Source organism: Gymnoscopelus microlampas (assembly GCF_963454915.1).
Source record: "Gymnoscopelus microlampas genome assembly, chromosome: 10".
NCBI lineage: Eukaryota > Metazoa > Chordata > Actinopteri > Myctophiformes > Myctophidae > Gymnoscopelus > Gymnoscopelus microlampas.
This window is the reverse complement of record NC_139947.1, coordinates 8,746,968-8,764,223: the sequence shown is the minus strand read 5'-3', so window position 1 is coordinate 8,764,223 and position 17,256 is coordinate 8,746,968. Positions and strand designations below refer to the sequence as shown.

The following is a 17,256-nucleotide window of genomic DNA, read 5'->3' as shown; positions in this document are numbered from 1 at the left end:
CCATGGATACCCGATGGGCACCCGCGTTTAACGGGTGACAACAGGTGAAAAATATACATTTATAAGGTGACGGGGAAGGGGACGGGCGGTACTGAACCAAACGCGGGTGGGTAACATTTTATTGTGAAATTGTTCCGTCTCGCAGATATATTTTATTTTCTGCCCAAAAAGTGTATTTTACAGAGTAGGTGGGGTGCTGAGAGGCTTCCCACCTCCGAGAATGGACTTTCAACAAAATAAAACAACCTTTGTTTCGGTGAGTAGTGAAGTGGTTTTGTTTTTTTCACCAGGCCTACTGTTGAACGCTCTGGACCAGAGCTAGTCTGGACCAGGCCTGTTCAGTGGGAGGACGGGTGGCTTCGAGAGAAAATATTAAGTATAGAATCAAATAAAAAACCAACATCACTGACTTCATGATTAAGATTAATGGAAATATAACTTAAAGAAAACCAAAAAAAATCTTAAACTGACCTCTTGGTGGCGCTGAAGTGAAAGCCGCTGGTCTTCCTGGAGTCCTGATCAGTCTCAAGGTTGCATCATTCACACAGCTGGAGATGATATTTTTTTTAAAGTGGCGCGAATCTGAGAAAGAAGTTCTCTGGTCCTATTCAGTGGTGGAAAAAGTACTCACATTTGTTACTTAAGTAAAAGTATCAATACCGCAATGTAGATATATAGGCCTAAACCTTGTTACAAGGAGATCGGTTCCGTATTCAAAATGCATTCGAGTAAAAGTACAAAAGTATCGGCATCAAAATATGCTTAAAGTACCAAATGTAAAAGTAATCATTGTGCAAAATGTCCCATTTCACAAGTTCAATATGTATAAAAAATATTTTTGAAAATAGCAGATCTACAAGCTCACTCACAACACATGTGATTTAATAATAATCCAAATCTACAAAGTAACTATACTTAACGTTTTCAAATAGTTGTAGTGGAGTAAAAAGTACAATATTTGCCTATAGCCTATGTATTTGGCCTCGGACCCCCATCTGAAAAGGTTTTGTGCCAGGGACCCCCAGAAAAGATTTCTGTAAAAAAAAGAAAAATCCAAATTATTCAAAACGCTTTCAAGATTTAATCTAAAATGTTCAAAAATAGCACAAGCTAGCATGTGCTGTACTAGCCAATGGATAAAGTGATTAAAATGATTGAGATTCTATATTAACTACGTTTGCTGGGGACCACTTGTTAGTCCCTCCACTGGAGGAAATAGTCCTTTCTTGTTTACCACAGTATTAGTGTCTATTTTATTTTTAATTTGAACATAATGATCGCATTGTATTTGTATTAGTGTGTAGTAGACGATGTCCATGTTTCAAGCTCACAATGGTTTAAAAGAACTATTTCTCTCAAACTCAAAAGGATGATGTGTGGGAACTCTTAAAACGTTCCAAGTTCCAATTTGAGTTAAAGGGTTAGGTATAATAGCCTATTATTACAAGCGAGATTTATATGTACACATAGGCCATTGCATTAAATAAGTCCTAAAATAAATCTAGAGACACGCGTACACACACACACACACACACACACACACACACACACACACACACACACACACACACACACACACACACACACACACACACACACACACACACACACACACACACAGAGTATACATACTGTTATGTATCATTGAAGTGGACAGCTGAACTGGTAAGTGGATCCTCAGCCAGCTTGAGTTAGCTACAAGCAGGTTCGATGGCAGGTGTCTAAATCACTACACCACCTCCATTAACATTTCACATTCATTTTAATAACATGGGACATATAAACCTACTTTTGTCAACGACACAACAACCCTACTCCTACCATAATCATCATTACATAAACTGATAGCTACTACTACTCTGAGCATATATTATCGTATGCCTAAGAACACGTGGTGTGTGTGTGTGTGTGTGTGTGGACATGGATGTTGGAACCAACATCATAGACCAGGGGTCCTAAACATTTTTCAGGCCAAGGACCACTTAGCTGAGAGAGATGAAGCAGGGACCCCCACTACATATTGTATGTGTTGCGGGAACTTGCGGATTCAACTTTTTCATACTCAGCTTCAGAGACTATCATCAGTGTCGTGTAAATGCATGTTTTGTTATGTTATGTTTATTTTAGACATTTAACCACTTAAACATTCAATGCTCTTTGCCAAAAATAGCCGATCTACAAGCTCACATGTGAGCTTGTAGATCAGCTATTTTTGGCTAAAGTTCTCCTCAGAATAGGGATGCTATAGGGTTCAAGTGGTTAATGTAAAATAAAATATATCATATCACACAAAGATTTGGCGGCCATGTAGTAACTCTGAGGAGCCCCCTAGGGGTCCTAGACCCCCTGTTGAAGACCCCTGACCCCATAGACAGAAGCACAGACATTTCTAATGATAGGGCTTTAGCAGTGAAAATACAAAGTATAAAACTCCTCCAAATAGTCATCATAATTACAGAGGAGTAAATTCCCATTTATGGTTGACCACTGCCGCCTTCTGGTCAAAATAACACACTACAGGTCTTGAGGAGTGAGTAGTATACTTCACTGGCAGACAATAATAAACATGGATGTATTCAATGTAATAAAGCCAGTGGTTCTCAAACGTTTTCATGTCAAGGACCCCCAAATTAACATGTATTTTGGCTGCGCCGCACCCCATTTTGAAAAGATTTTGTACCAGGGACTCCCAGAAGAGAAGATTTAAAAACAAAATTCTATATTCCATTTCTTTCATGAATAGCCGATCTATACAAGCTAAAACTTTGAAATGTTGATGCTATATTAACTTATTTAGCCGGGGGAAACCCTGGAACACCTTCAAGGAACCCTGGGGGTTCCCGAATCCCCCACCCCACTTTGAGAACCACTGTAAATAAAGACTATAGGGTCAGTTATTTCAGTGCACGACCATAAGGCTTTATTTGAAGATGTGTGTTTTAGAGATGTCAAGGATTACAGGTCTCTTTCCTCGGTGGTTGAGTTAACTACAGTTCTACAGATTGCAGCAGTGTCGTCTGCATACAGATTCAGGAGTAATCAGCACAAATGGGAGTAAACAATTTCATTTTTTTTGCGGCTACATGTTTGGCTACGTCATTGTTTTTTTTTTAAAGCTACAAGGTGATCTTAAAGTGTACCTTAAGAGTACCATTTTAACATGCAAGAGTACTTCACTTATAGACTCGACTAATTGGATTGTACTTATTTTTGATGGCGTTAATTTCTTTGATTACCGCGTTTCACTGATCTGAAGTTAACCTACTGTTATGGAAAACCATGCAGACATAAGTCAATAAAGTTCAGGACAAGTAACCTTTACCGATATGAAAGCAGGTCCTAAATATGGATCAAAATGACACCCTTGGTTCAATTGCTCCACTGAGACTTTCTGAAGTTTTCGGAGCCAAATACTTGTCCAGATTAACACAATTTACTAAGTATACAAATAAAGGCAAAAGCAGGAATGTAAAATGCATGTTGTCGTCATGGAATGGAAGGGGTTGACACTAAACGGTTGCCCGACTGCCCCGTGGCAAGTAAATAAAACGTTCGGGTTTGCGTTCAGATTGCCCGACGGGCAAGTGCATTCCGTCTTCATTAAATATTACTGGCTATTCATGAAGGACAATGCTACCTTTTTACAACTAGCAGTTGCGCTCATTCTGGTATTTCAAAGTGACTGTCGCCAGTCGGCAGTTATCGATCGCATTTAACATGAATTAGTTCTACAAGCTATCATTTCATAATGGACAATGTACTTTTCGGGCAAGTGGGCATGACCTTTGGGGCAAGTAGAACATGACCTGTACTTGTCCGACGGGCAAGTGCCTCCGAGACCTTAGTGTAAACCCCTCGTAATACCAAATATCAAGCGATTATGGCAGTATTAATTAATGAAATGTGCATGCCAATGTGATGTAAAAACCACTGTCATGATTGGCCAAACAGACATGGCTTAAAAACATGAGCACTACTGTTTCATTGTTGCTTCACATCATCATAGGAACAAAATGGCACTTGATTTTTTGAGTTTTTTTGATTGCACTGCTTTGTATCTGCGCGGTTTATTTGCACATTCCATATGAACATGAAATGTGAAATATCATGGCTAATAGAAAAAATTTGGCACCAAGAGGTAGAAAGGCCACTGCGTTTCGAACTAGTCAGAAGTTAAGTGGCAAGAAAGAGTTATCGGACAAACTGTCCCAAGTCCTTTTTTCACAGTTTCACATCAGCTGTACAATCTTCAAGGTCAAACAAAGAAAACCGCATTACACAGTTTCCACTGCAGCAAAAGTCCTGAAAATGTCTTAAATCTCGGGGGGCCAGAAATGAAAAGGATGAGATCTGATTCGAAGCTTCGTTTCTGTATCCAACAGGTTGATATCGCAAAACCAATTAATAAACATAAAGGCACCCAGGCGTTTGGGGTAAAGCAAACTTTAAAACCGAAAGATAAACCACGTTAAGTCCCTCAAAATATAACATCTTCACTTTCCACTTTGTCTTTAGTTTATTTTCCGAGTTCTGCTGCTGCCAACTGGAATAACAACAAAAATACTACAGCGTTAAAAAAATAAAAATGGAAGCTGAGAACCAGAGGAGGGCTGTGACAGGACAGTCATTCCCTGGATCTCAGCCTTGCTCTGATATGTACACAGGTGGAGGGTCACTACTGTATGGCCAATGCTAGGAATGGACACCGGGGGGGAACATTCTGAACCGATCGCCATTTAAGCCCGATTTAAACTGGGCGTCTCGGACCGAAAGCTAGCCGATCTACATGAGTATTCTGTTCATTCAAGCGTAATGTGCAAACAATCGTTTCTATCTGACCATTTATTCCAGGTCTTAGCCTGGTAAACCATAGCCTGGCATGGCAAACCATCCCGGTCGCGTGAATTCACATTATCATTGTCTTCTGCAGAGGGGTGGGCGTTTTGCAGAAACCAAAAAGTGGAAGAGCCAATCAACGTCTGTGCTCAGGGCCCTGTGATTGACAGACACTGAATGGCTCTTCCACTATTTTGTTTTTTGCAAAACGCCCACCCAGAGCGCCTGGGGTCAGACCAGTCATTGTTGTTTTGTCCTCCTGCGCGAAGCGGGGGAAAAAAAGCTGACCACAATCCAGCTCTTGCCACCCACGGGCGTGTGCATAAAACGAGCACAAGCGCGAGAATTTCACAGGGCCGCGCCCGCTTGCCTCTCCGCCCCTCAACTTCTCCACACGTCCCAAATAACCACCCGTCTCTCATTGAGTCTTTGTGCCTCCTACCGGAACCCACTGCTCGTCATCAAATTATTGGCTAAGGAATGTGACAAAAACAAAAAAATATCCATGAATTCAAGTCTCCATGGGGTGAGTAATCGATAGAGGGAAAAAAAAGTAATTTTGGGGGTGAACTATCCCTTTAACTCTTACTTTGAGGAAAATAGATGATATACAAGCTCACAACGCATTGTGAACTTGTACTGTAGATGGGCTCTTTTCGGTGCGAGGCACCAGCGTGCAACTAAATCAGTCGATATACTATACTATCACTTAATCTTCCTCCGCACAGGGTCATCAACAACAATCAGATATTAAACTGATAAGAACAGATTCTACACTTGATCTTTAGCCAAAAGGCAGAGGAGAGTGGAGGCTCAACGATGTGCCACTCACCGGTGTCCATTCTAGCAAGATGGACACCGGTGGAGATGGAAAATAAATACGTGAACAATCTTTTTTATATACAGTGTGATGGATAGGGCACAGTGTGTGTTAAATGAGGTGCTCTCCATTTTCTTTCTGTCACAGCAGTGAGTGTTGGGCCGGCTCCACTTCTCAGCTACAAAAGTTACAAATCCAAATCGATTGAAATCAGTTGGGGCGACTGAGAACTGGAATCCATGTGCAGCCCTGGAAACATCCACATGTTTCAGACCGAGGTGCAAAACAAACAGAGGATGAGTGTGTTAGTTTCTCTGGCCTACCTTAGCCTGCTTGTAGAAGTGGGGAGCCAGTTCAACCAACCAGGATGATTCAACCGCAGTCACGTCACGCATGTAGTACTTTGAAGTCTGAACCACTTCATTGAAGATAACCCTGGAGAAGGACAGCATGTGATAGATTAAATTTTATTAATACTCATGTCGTCACTGTCAGGCGCAAACCTTCTATCTCTGTACTGCAACTTTTTTATTTTCTTTAATAAATCACTGCTATTGAACACCCTTTACGTCTGTCTGTGGGTTTTACAAATATTGAACCAATAAAAAGTATTAAAAAGCGCTCCTTACTAAACCTCCTAACTCCATATGAAAATTAATAGTGATAGTCTGCACACTACTAGAACATGCTCCGATAGCATCTCATAATTCATGTTCGAAAAATATTACATCAGTTTTCACTTTAAATTGACCCATAAAATGTTAAAAGTAAAAAGAAAAACACAATTTTGTCATAAATTGCTAGAATATACAGTATGTGTATTGTATGAATGAATTTATCAATGACATATATGGACAGACTTAACGTACCATTTTGGAGGCGTCTCCCCAAACAGCACAGAGTTGGGGTGGATGAGAAGCTCACGGTCGTCACGTAGAGTCCTGACAGGGAGAGGCAGTGGGTTATATCATTGTGATCGCTTTAATCAGACATCAAGCTCGCCATGCCTTAGTTTAAGGGTTCCCAAACCTTTCAGGCCGTGACCCCCCAAAATAATCATATTTGAACTGGGGACCCCCCACCCTGACAAGCACTTGGAATTGAGGCATTATATTTAGTTTGACTGGGTTCCACAGATAAATATTGTGAAAATAGTCACTCACACAGAAATATATAGCGTTGTATGCTTGTTGTGAGCTTGTAGATTGTCTATTTTCACAATGTTTGCCTTTCTTACGTAATATTTGACAATTTTGACAAGGTATTAAAAAGGTCTTAAAAGTCATTAAATTGACACTACGTGCAGATACTGTATGTCAGTTTGTTTACTGTGGAGTGAGAAAACAATGTTGCACATTAAGCTAATCATCTGGGAACCCCCCAAAATAATTTTGGTCCCAACCCCCAGTTTGGGAACCACTGGCACAGAGTTAGGAAACAACACAAAAACATAACAGAGTCCCACGACAGATACCCCCGAGTGTGTTTTTAACAGGTGTGTCGTCACTCGTCACATCTTCTAGCTCTGACTCAGGCCATGTGTGACTGCTTAAATCAGCCATCATCCCATCTGAGAAATAATTTAATACTGTACGTTTGACACATGCAAATCATTTCTCTTCCTTTCTTCATGGTTGGTCTCTCACCTGTAGGATCCTGAATGGTGAATGCGGGCCGCGTTGGCAAAGAACCCGACAGCAATGCACTTCAGGATCACATCAGGGTCACCTGGACAGCAACACAACAGCAAAAATATTAATAAAAAATGTCTTCAACGCCACATGATACTGTATGATGCGACAGGCACCACATGACACACTTGCAGACACACACACACACACACACACACACATACTGTACCTTCACTGGTATTACGCGGCACTTTGAACTTGTTCATGAGCCGACGCAGCTGCTCTCGGACCGTCACGGCTCGCAGGAGACCCTTGTAATTGAGGAAGTGTTCCTGACACCACTGGGAACTCTTCAGGTGCTGAAGACAAAGGAGAGAGACATGGGTACAAGGTTAGCCAATGGACTACAACCACTACAACGACTACTAACCACTGTGTTTCCTGCACTATCTGTACCGAGTGGACCTCTGACATAGACCTACTGCACATATAAACGGAGCAGCTACCTTTAAACACACTTAGGCTTTTTTGTATACTATTTAAATAGTTTTAGGAAAAATGCTGCCAATTATCCCAAAAGTGACTGCAAAAGATTGCTGCTATTTGTTTCAAAAAGCTAAAAAAGCCAAAAACTCTTCGCCAAAAACGCTGAAAGTTCCCCCCAATAGGCATGCTGGGGTTCAAGTGGTTAATGTGGTTAAAGATTAATGTATTGATATTCAGGTTAGACAAAACTCACTTATTGTGTATTTTACCTAACACCTTGGTGGTTTCATAAAACATCTGTAACATTTTAAATATTGACCTCTGCTAACATATAAAATGTCATACTGTATGATGTCATAACATATAGATACTGTATGTTATTTTATGCAGCTGATCTGAAATCACACGAAATGTGTGGCATTTTATTTAAACTTTCATATTCATATTTAAAATATTTCATTAGAACTAAATATCTCAGAATTAGAGTGACAGGATATCAAAATGGTTCAATAAAACTATTTGAACATGCATCCAAACTCGTTCAGCGATTCTATAATTTATGAGGACATGCTAATCTTCCTTTATGCACTCATTATTATGACACTGCAAAAATAAAACACTAAATGTTGAAAATGTTTGTAATTCACCATTCATGAAACTATCTTTTCAAATACTAAATAATAATTACTCACCAGTGTTACTCAAATATTTCATGCCAACACACCCTGCGGTAAGTTTTCGATAGTCAGACTTTAATTATGAATGCAGTCACATATTACACATCAGAAACACTGTGTCTCCCATCTCATTGACTGACTATACAATAAACAGTTAACAGGGCATTTCAGTGAGCATGTAGACCATAGTACAGTTAAAACATCTCTACAGGATGGCTCTGTCATTTTTTATTTTTTTTAAACTTTGTCTTTATTTTTCAAACAACAAAACATACGCTCAAAAAGACATTACAAAAAAGGGGGAAAACAAAAAACAGAACAGAAGAAAAAGACGGAACGGTAAAAAACCAAAACAGAAAAAGAAAAGAAAAAAGGGAAGGGACAATACAAGGGGGGGGGGGGGGGTTACACTATTCATTTGCTCTTATACACATGCCATTTCTCCCGGCTCTCTGTCATTTTAGTTGAGTGTCTTGTTTTCCTGTTCATTTCCATCCTTCTCCTTATCTATCCCTTTAAGTGTATTCATACATTTCACTCGTGTTATTTATTTATTCTTTACATTATTTTCTATTGCTGGACAGGATATCAGTATGTAAATCAGTCATTTTCATAAGTAGGATCAACGTTTTTAACCACATGTTTGTGTTATTTTTCTGGGTATAATTACATGATAAGAATGAAAAAATAAAATACAGAATTGGTACATTAGTCTGATACATTATACAGTAAAACTACAGATGCTACACAAATCAGAATATACATTCAATTATTATATGTTTCAGAGTTGAACCAGGTGTGTAAAATGTATTTTAAATACAAATAGGTGTAGACACCATTTGGAAACACATTCATGGGTCTGGTGCAAATGTGTCCATAAATGATTTACAGTTTGTCCAAACATCAACAAACTAGATGGATATGTTTAATGAAGCTGTTGAAACCCATAAATGTCCCCTTAAATTGAACAGTAGGGGTGATGGCATTGCTGAAGAAGGCCATGACCTGGCATAGATTTGCCCATAATGGATTTTTAGGATATGTCCTTTTGCACACCTACAAACAAACAGGTGTGTCGGAGTATGAATGCTGAATATGGAAGAGAGCGGGAGTCCCGCACACTGTCTTCACTTATAAAGAGGTTTTTATTTAGGATGCAACGTTTCGGCCGCTTGGACCTTCATCAGGCATAAAAGTAAATGATTGAAATGTCTGATTGTCATAAAATCTGTTAATTATCTTTAATACAGTTGTCAGAACCTGTCAAAGGACAAATTGCCGCTTTGCAGTTATATTTATCATTTTGATAATTTATCTCTGAACATAAAATATTATAATAATAATCATCAGTAACAAACACTCATTACCATTATTAAATATAAACATTACATAATTTTCAGCATTACTGTTATTATTGATAATAGACAGCTGATAATAGGATTTATAATTATTGGTTATGTTATTAACTAAAAACTGTAGATATTATTCATAACAACATAATCATCCCATCATATGAACATGTTGATGACATCACAGATCAGACACTAGTGTTACTTTAGACACTTGATTGTCATCCATAGACCACAACACATCATATCGTCTCTGTCGGGTGGAAACCTCATACAGTATGTTCCAAAACTGTTACTTTACAGGATTTAAATAAGCATCATTTTTTGATGCTTTTGTGTGACGCTGTAGAATGATCAAGTACAAGTAGGGCGTTTAAATGTGTTTAATATGGAGATAAGAGGTTTCTGCCCGACAGCGTCGAAATAGACACTATACTACTAGTAATGTTCCTTTACTTCCCCTTTAAAGTACTTCTTACCACCCATCATCATCATGTCTAAATATCCAGAGTTACACTGACCTTCCCTGGTAACATCTTCAGAGGGACAGTCTGATCAGTGTAAATGAATGGAAAGAGTGTGTCAGTGAAAGTGTGTGTGAAGGTCTGTAGGTGTGTGTTAGTATCAGGATCAGAGAAGGACAGCTTTCCTTCATTCCAGTCCAGCTGGACTCTGATCCTCTGAGGTTTCTGCTTCACTGAGAGAACAGTGTCTGACCCTGTTGAGGAGCCTGCAGTGTATTTACCTTTATCTAACTGTATTCTCCATAACTGACCCCCTCTGTCTCCCTTCCTCTGAAAGGACTCTGCTAACACACCTACACCCCAGCATGTATTGTCTCTAACCTCAACATCCCAGCTGTGAGTCCCTGAGTTAAAGCCTTCAGAACCCAGGACAAAGCCATAGTGGTCAAACCTCTCTGGGTTGTCAGGAAGCTGCTGAGTGCTTCCCTTTCTCAAACTGGTCAGATCATCAGAAAGGGTGTATACTGGATTGGCAGTGTTGTGGTCCAGAATGACAGGAGTGTAGGAGACAATGTCCTTCATCTTGTTCCAGACTCTGAAGGGCAGGTTACTCAGGTGTTTGGTCACGTCTATCAGAGCTCCTGAGACCGGCTGTGGGTCCTGCAGTGTGAACTGGACTCTTTGCATTGTGGTCTTGTAGTTCTGCAGGAATGAGATGTGTTCAGCTCTCAGCTCCTCCTCTATGGCTCTGATTGTGTTTGAAATAGTTGAGATGTCTCTGTTTAGACCCTCAATCTTCTCCTTCATCATCTGACTCTTTTTCGACTCTTCCTCCCTCAGTGCAGTGATGGTGGCCTCCTCTTCCTCTTGTAGAAACTGACGCATCTTCTTAAACTGTTTCTTCATCTGCCTCTCTGTGTGCCGAGTCTGGACCTTAATGTGTTCTGCTGTTTGATCATAGTTCGTTTTAACTTTATTAAATACCTTCAGTTTCTCCTGTAAAGGCTTCAGTGATTTCTTGACTTCCTCCTTGTGATCAAGTGCAGCTTCATCCATGGGTCGGAATCTGTGGTCGGTGTGTTTTTTAGAATCTCGACACACAACACACACTGGCTGTTGACATCTCAGACAGAACAGTTTGAGTTTCTCAGCATGCAGACTGCAGATAACCTCAGATCCTGTTGAAGCTCTCTTACGTCTCTCCTTTATGAAGGCCTCACACAGGTTCTTCAGAGCCAGGTTTCTGGGTGGATCCACTGAATGTCTCTCCTTACAAACTGGACATTCCTTTATTACCTTCTCTCTCCACCATTCCTGCAGACAGTCTTTACAGAAGCTGTGGCTACAGGACAGGACAACAGGATTTTTAAAGATGTCACGACACACGGGACAGGAATAATCCTCTTCAGGGTGAGACAACGTGGAAGCCATTTGGTCTCCGAGTGAAGCTGCAAACACTCTGTTCAAGCCAGGAAATCAGCCAGTCAGTGGTGGTAACACTCCCTCCTCTAGAATGTTCCCTGAAGTTTACTTTCACTTTGAATCGTGGTTCTTGTTAAAGCGCATTCAGCTGACAGAGTCAGCAGCAGGTTCAAGTGGTCTGGGTCAGTATTCTCTCCTGTAGCTGTGGACAGACAGTCTGTCCTCCCTCACTGGAAGTTGTATTTGATCTGAAGATAAATCATTTTGTCCGTCTCTTTGCGTGTGAAGAGGCAGAATAACAACCTCTCTGTTTCCTGGTTTGTCTCAGATGAGTCTGGTAGGAGTGGCGCTATGACACTAACGCACATGCGCGCGCAGACACCCCCCCCCCACACACACACACACACACACACACACACACACACGCACACACACACACACACACACACACACACACACACACACACACACACACACACACACACACACAGTTATGTATCATTGAAGCAGACAGCTGCACTGGTAACCAGTGTATCCAGCAAAGATAGCTCAAATCTTTGCTTCTTTGGATCCTCAGCCAGCTTGAGTTAGCTACAAGCAGGTTCAACGGCAGGAGTCTAAATCACTACACCACCTTCCATTAACAGTTCACATTCATTTTAATAACATTGGACATTTAAACCTACTTTTGCCAAAGACACAACAACCCTACTCCTACCATAATCATCATTATATAAACGGACAGCTACTACTCTGAAATTCTGTGGAGTACCACAATATGCGCATGCGAAGACCCTGTGTCGCACATTTTGGGGGGTATTTTTTTAGGGTCCCGCAAGCCTTTTTGGGGGGATTTTGGGGGGCCCTTTACAATTATTGCGAATGCGGAAGGACCAAGTGGAGCATACTATGAAACTCTGCTCGGCTTGTGTGTCTGTGTGCACTGCCTGTGCACGCACTGCCTGTGTGCAACCCACAGAGTGCGCCAGAGTGCAGCTACAGCCAAAACACACACACACACACACACACACACACACACACACACACACACACACACACACAGTCTGTGAATACACAATATTTTCGAGCTGCGTTCGCTTCCAGCGTTCGCGCGTCTTACTTGTGTTATTTCACACCAGAAATGTAGTACATTGCATGTCTTACACTAATGGAGGCAAGATGTTATAACCATGTCTGGAAGGCGTTTGAGACACAGAAGCTGTGCTGTAGCTATTTAGGACAATAATAATAAGGTTGATGGAGTCAGTTCTTTACTAGATAAAATGAAGTTTTTTTTTTCATTACAGGTTACTCAAGTGTTAAATAAAAATGCCATTTGATCTGGGGAAAAAGTAGTATTGCCAGGCAATACTTGCTTGAAATGTAGTGTTGCCAGGCAATACTGTAAACCTTTAATAAAATTAAATATACTACTGGACTTGCTCAGACTGAGTTAACATACAGTCTATCAATAAGTATAAATGTCAATGTACAGTACATCACAATTCTACTCTTCCACCAGCACTCATCTGAACTGAACGGCCACGAGTTGGGTAAATACTGAATGTAGCCTCTTTTTGGTTTAATTGTTATACCGCGCCCATCTCCCGAATTACACAGTTTTCAGCGGGCATTTCGTACCTGCGTACCGAGAGAGGACTTACTGTACCTGTGTGCAGTTATTGCACAACCAACCAAGTATTAAGGCATTAGTCCACATACCTTGATGAATGCTTCATACACGTTCAGCATGGTGAGATGATCTCCCTCAGCCACAGCAAACTTCCTGTGTTCTCTAGCCTGCAGAGTCAAACATCAGACAGATGTGATTTATGTTTTATGAAGTACTTCTCTGTGACGATGTACACAGCAGTGATTCTAAACCTTTTTCTTTCCATTTCAAGGACCCCCCCAGTTTTATATGCATTAGTTCCAAGGACCCCCACTTAATACAATGTGACCCCCACTTAATACAATGTTTTATGTCTGGGATCTACAATCAGGGGTTCCCTCACATTTTTAACAATGAATTTTCAAAACTTTTCCAAAGTATTGTATCCTATTTCCAGGCCTATAACAATCATAAGGTGTAATAATGAGGCTCTTACTCCAGTCAGTATCAATGCACCAAGACAGAGTGGAGCGAAGGTGTCACGTGACAAAAATAACAGATCTATAAGCTAACAACGTATCACAGTGCAACGTGTTGTTAGCTTGTAGATCTGTTTGTTTTGTCACGTGACGTCCTGTATACATTAGGCCTCATTCACGCAGCTTGCGCAGCACTACATTCTACCATGTTACATATTTCACGTAATGGACAAAAACAATGTACTGTATAGCCATTCATTTTCCAAAACATTTGCTAAATTTCAAACCCTTTCTAGGCCTGGAAAACAGTTTTTCTAATTTCAAAATATTTCCAGGAATTTCATGACTGTGGGAACCCACACTGTAAATTCCTGAGTGTTGGAATCAAACGGACCCGTAAGGGTCCATTTGGACCCCTGGTGGTCCCTCAGACAGTGATGTACAACGTATTGCTTTAGAAAAACACAGTTTGGCCCGGACCACTGGCATAGCGGTCGAGGCACCTAGGCTCAGTGTAACCTGACTGCGTGTTGCGGGTTCGAGTCCTGATACCGACGGCCTTTGCTGCATGTCACTCCCCATTTCTTTCCCCATTTCATGTCAGCCTAGTGTTCTATCAATAAAGGCATAAAAGCCCCAAAAAATATATATATATATCTATCTTTTTTTAAGCCCCAGTTTCAACTCACAGCAGCTTTCTTCTGATTGGGCGGTACGACAAAGATGTTCTGAATCTGCATCATGGCGGCGATGGTGACGATCTCTTTGGAGCAGCCGAAGGTCCCAGACTCCAGGAGCATCTTGGCAAACATGGGGCTGAGAGGGAACTCTGCCATCCGCACGCCCATGGGGTCAGTCAGCCGGCCATACTGGTCCAGGCCTGCCAGTGCGCACACACACACACACACACACACACACACACACACACACACACACACACACACACACACACACACACACACACACACACACACACACACACACACACACACACACACACACACACACACACACACACACACACGGATTAAAGAAAAAATTATATCAGATTCAGCCAACATGTAACATCAAAAAGCCCTACAGCGTACAATGTAAGTCAATGAGAAGACCCTTTTGGATTGTAAGTCAACAGAGCAACTATAACCGAAGATATTAGATCATATTTGGAATTACACCATGGCCAGATTAACTACAACAACCTAAACCTCTACCGACGTGTAAGGTTTGCTTTAAGGAGTCATTTCTTACCTCCTAGAGCGTAGAGCAGCTCCAGAGCCTGGACCATGGTCTGGGCAGGGGGAGGCTGTTCAATTACAACACAGGAGGTTATGTCAAGTCCAGCAATTTAATTACAAAGTTTAACATTTAAAAACATAATGCTATACATGCTTCTACGTCCACTGTATTTGAACCAGATAACCCCTAGTGTCATCTGGACCTTTGAAATGGCAAAAAGTTTGTTTTAGTAGGAGTTTTGTCCCTTCAGCCATTAGCTGCACTAAACAAGCTGCCTCACCGACCGGATGGTTGCTATGTTGTTCTGTGCTACATGGTTGTGTGTTTTTCTATTGGAACAAACTGTGAGGATGAATATCCCTGAGGGTACAATAAAGAACATTCTGTGATAACATTCTGTCAAAATAAGTAAGTATGTCAGAGTGGCGAGAACAAGGGAGTCCATCCCCTTCTCAGTGGCCTGGGAGATGGACTGCTGAGGTGGAGCACCACACCTTCCATCAGCTCCCAGTAGTTACCGCACAACTTAGTTACCCAAGCCCTCATATGCTAAGTTGGCGGTGCCCGGGATTGAACCTAGAGCCTTGTGGTCCAAAGCTGAGTTTTCTGCCGACTAAGCTATGTGACGCGTTGTGAGCTTGTATATCAGCTATTTTCAGCGAATATATAGGGTTTAAGTGGTTATTAAGGAAACATTTTCTCAGTGATTTCAGGAGCACCACTATACAGGTATAGCTAACAGACCGTGTCAATTTCACAGATTTAATTCCAGCAGTCCTCTCGGGGGGGAGCCAGTCTAAGTTAATTAAAAAAGCAGAGATCAAATCACAGCCACCTCTCTCTCTCTCTCTCTCCCCTGTGTAAAACCCAGAGTCAGTTATACTCACAGAGAGGAAGCTGAATCGCAGTACGTTGTCGATGCCCAGGGCCTTGAGCTGCAGGATTACGGGGGCCAGGTTGGTGCGTTGCATCTCTGGCACTGTGGTGGCGGGCAGTTTCTCAAAGTCTTCCTCTGATGACAGGTATAGGCAGAGAGAGAGAAGTTCAATTACATTTTATCATTGTGCCGAATCAGCCCAGGGGCCTTGTGGCAGAGTCCTGCAACGGGCCGGGTACCCATGGATACCCGATGGGCACCCGCGTTTAACGGGTGACAACGGGTGAAAAATATACTTGTATAAGGTGACAAGGAAGGGGACGGGCGGTACTGAACCAAACGCGGGTGGGTAACATTTTATTGTGAAATTGTTCCGTCTCGCTGACATATTTTATTTTCTGCCCAAAAAGTGTATTTTACAGAGTAGGTGGGGTGCTGAGTCTTCCCACCTCCGAGAATGGACTTTCAACAAAATAAAACAACCTTTGTTTCGGTGAGTAGTGAAGTGGTTTTGTTTTTTTCACTAGGCCTACTGTTGAACGCTCTGGACCAGAGCTAGTCTGGACCAGGCCTGTTCAGTGGGAGGACGGGTGGCTTCGAGCGAAAATATTAAGTATAGAATCAAATAAAAAACCAACATCACTGACTTCATGATTAAGATTAATGTTAATATAATTTAAAGAAAACCCCAAAAAAATCTTAAACTGACCTCTTGGTGGTGCTGAAGTGAAAGCCGCTGGTCTTCCTGGAGTCCTGATCAGTCTCAAGGTTGCATCATTCACACAGCTGGAGATGATAATTCTTTTAAACTGGCGCGAATCTGAGAAAGAAGTTCTCTGGTCCTATTCAGTGGTGGAAAAAGTACTCACATTTGTTACTTAAGTAAAAGTATCAATACCGCAATGTAGATATATAGGCCTAAACCTTGTTACAAGGATTTCGGCTCCGTATTCAAAATGCACTCGAGTAAAAGTACAAAAGTATCGGCATCAAAATATGCTTAAAGTACCAAATGTAAAAGTAATCATTGTGCAAAATGTCCCATTTCACAAGTTCAATATGTATAAAAAATATTTTTGAAAATAGCAGATCTACAAGCTCACTCACAAAACATGTGATTTGTAATAATAATCCAAATCTACAAAGTAACTATACTTAACGTTTTCAAATAATTGTAGTGGAGTAAAAAGTACAATATTTGCCTATAGCCTATGTATTTGGCCTCGGACCCCCATCTGAAAAGGTTTTGTGCCAGGGACCCCCAGGAAAGATTTCTGTAAAAAAAAGAAAAATCCAAATTATTCAAAACGCTTTCAAGATTTAATCTAAAATGTTCAAAAATAGCAGATGTACAAGCTTGTAGATCT

General features: G+C 41.1%; 3 protein-coding genes across 3 annotated transcripts in view; all 3 read right to left on the bottom strand.

Moving 5' to 3' along the window:
• The window catches only part of LOC311053238 (putative ATP-dependent RNA helicase DHX35), a gene marked incomplete at its 3' end in the record, with an annotated part of 30,918 nt that extends 30,425 nt beyond the window's left edge, over window positions 1-493 (bottom strand). The window contains exon 1 of the mRNA XM_084068696.1: window positions 472-493. The remainder of the gene's footprint in view (window positions 1-471) is intronic.
• A 5,468-nt stretch (window positions 494-5,961) lies between these two features.
• Window positions 5,962-16,669, bottom strand: LOC311053237 (putative ATP-dependent RNA helicase DHX35; the record flags this gene model as incomplete). The annotated part of the gene is made up of 9 exons (XM_084068695.1): window positions 16,599-16,669; window positions 15,900-16,024; window positions 15,025-15,079; window positions 14,466-14,656; window positions 13,408-13,485; window positions 7,517-7,646; window positions 7,303-7,384; window positions 6,526-6,597; window positions 5,962-6,091 (listed from the first exon to the last, which is right to left on the bottom strand). Exons 2-9 carry the CDS (start codon window positions 15,981-15,983, stop codon window positions 5,962-5,964), a joined length of 822 nt encoding a protein of 273 aa, XP_083924821.1. The 5' UTR covers window positions 15,984-16,024; window positions 16,599-16,669.
• Window positions 8,758-11,984, bottom strand: LOC311053785 (E3 ubiquitin-protein ligase TRIM35-like). The gene has a single exon (XM_084069471.1). The coding sequence runs from the start codon at window positions 11,692-11,694 to the stop codon at window positions 10,297-10,299; it is 1,398 nt and encodes a 465-aa protein (XP_083925597.1). The 5' UTR covers window positions 11,695-11,984; the 3' UTR covers window positions 8,758-10,296.
• Window positions 16,670-17,256: the final 587 nt, after the last annotated feature.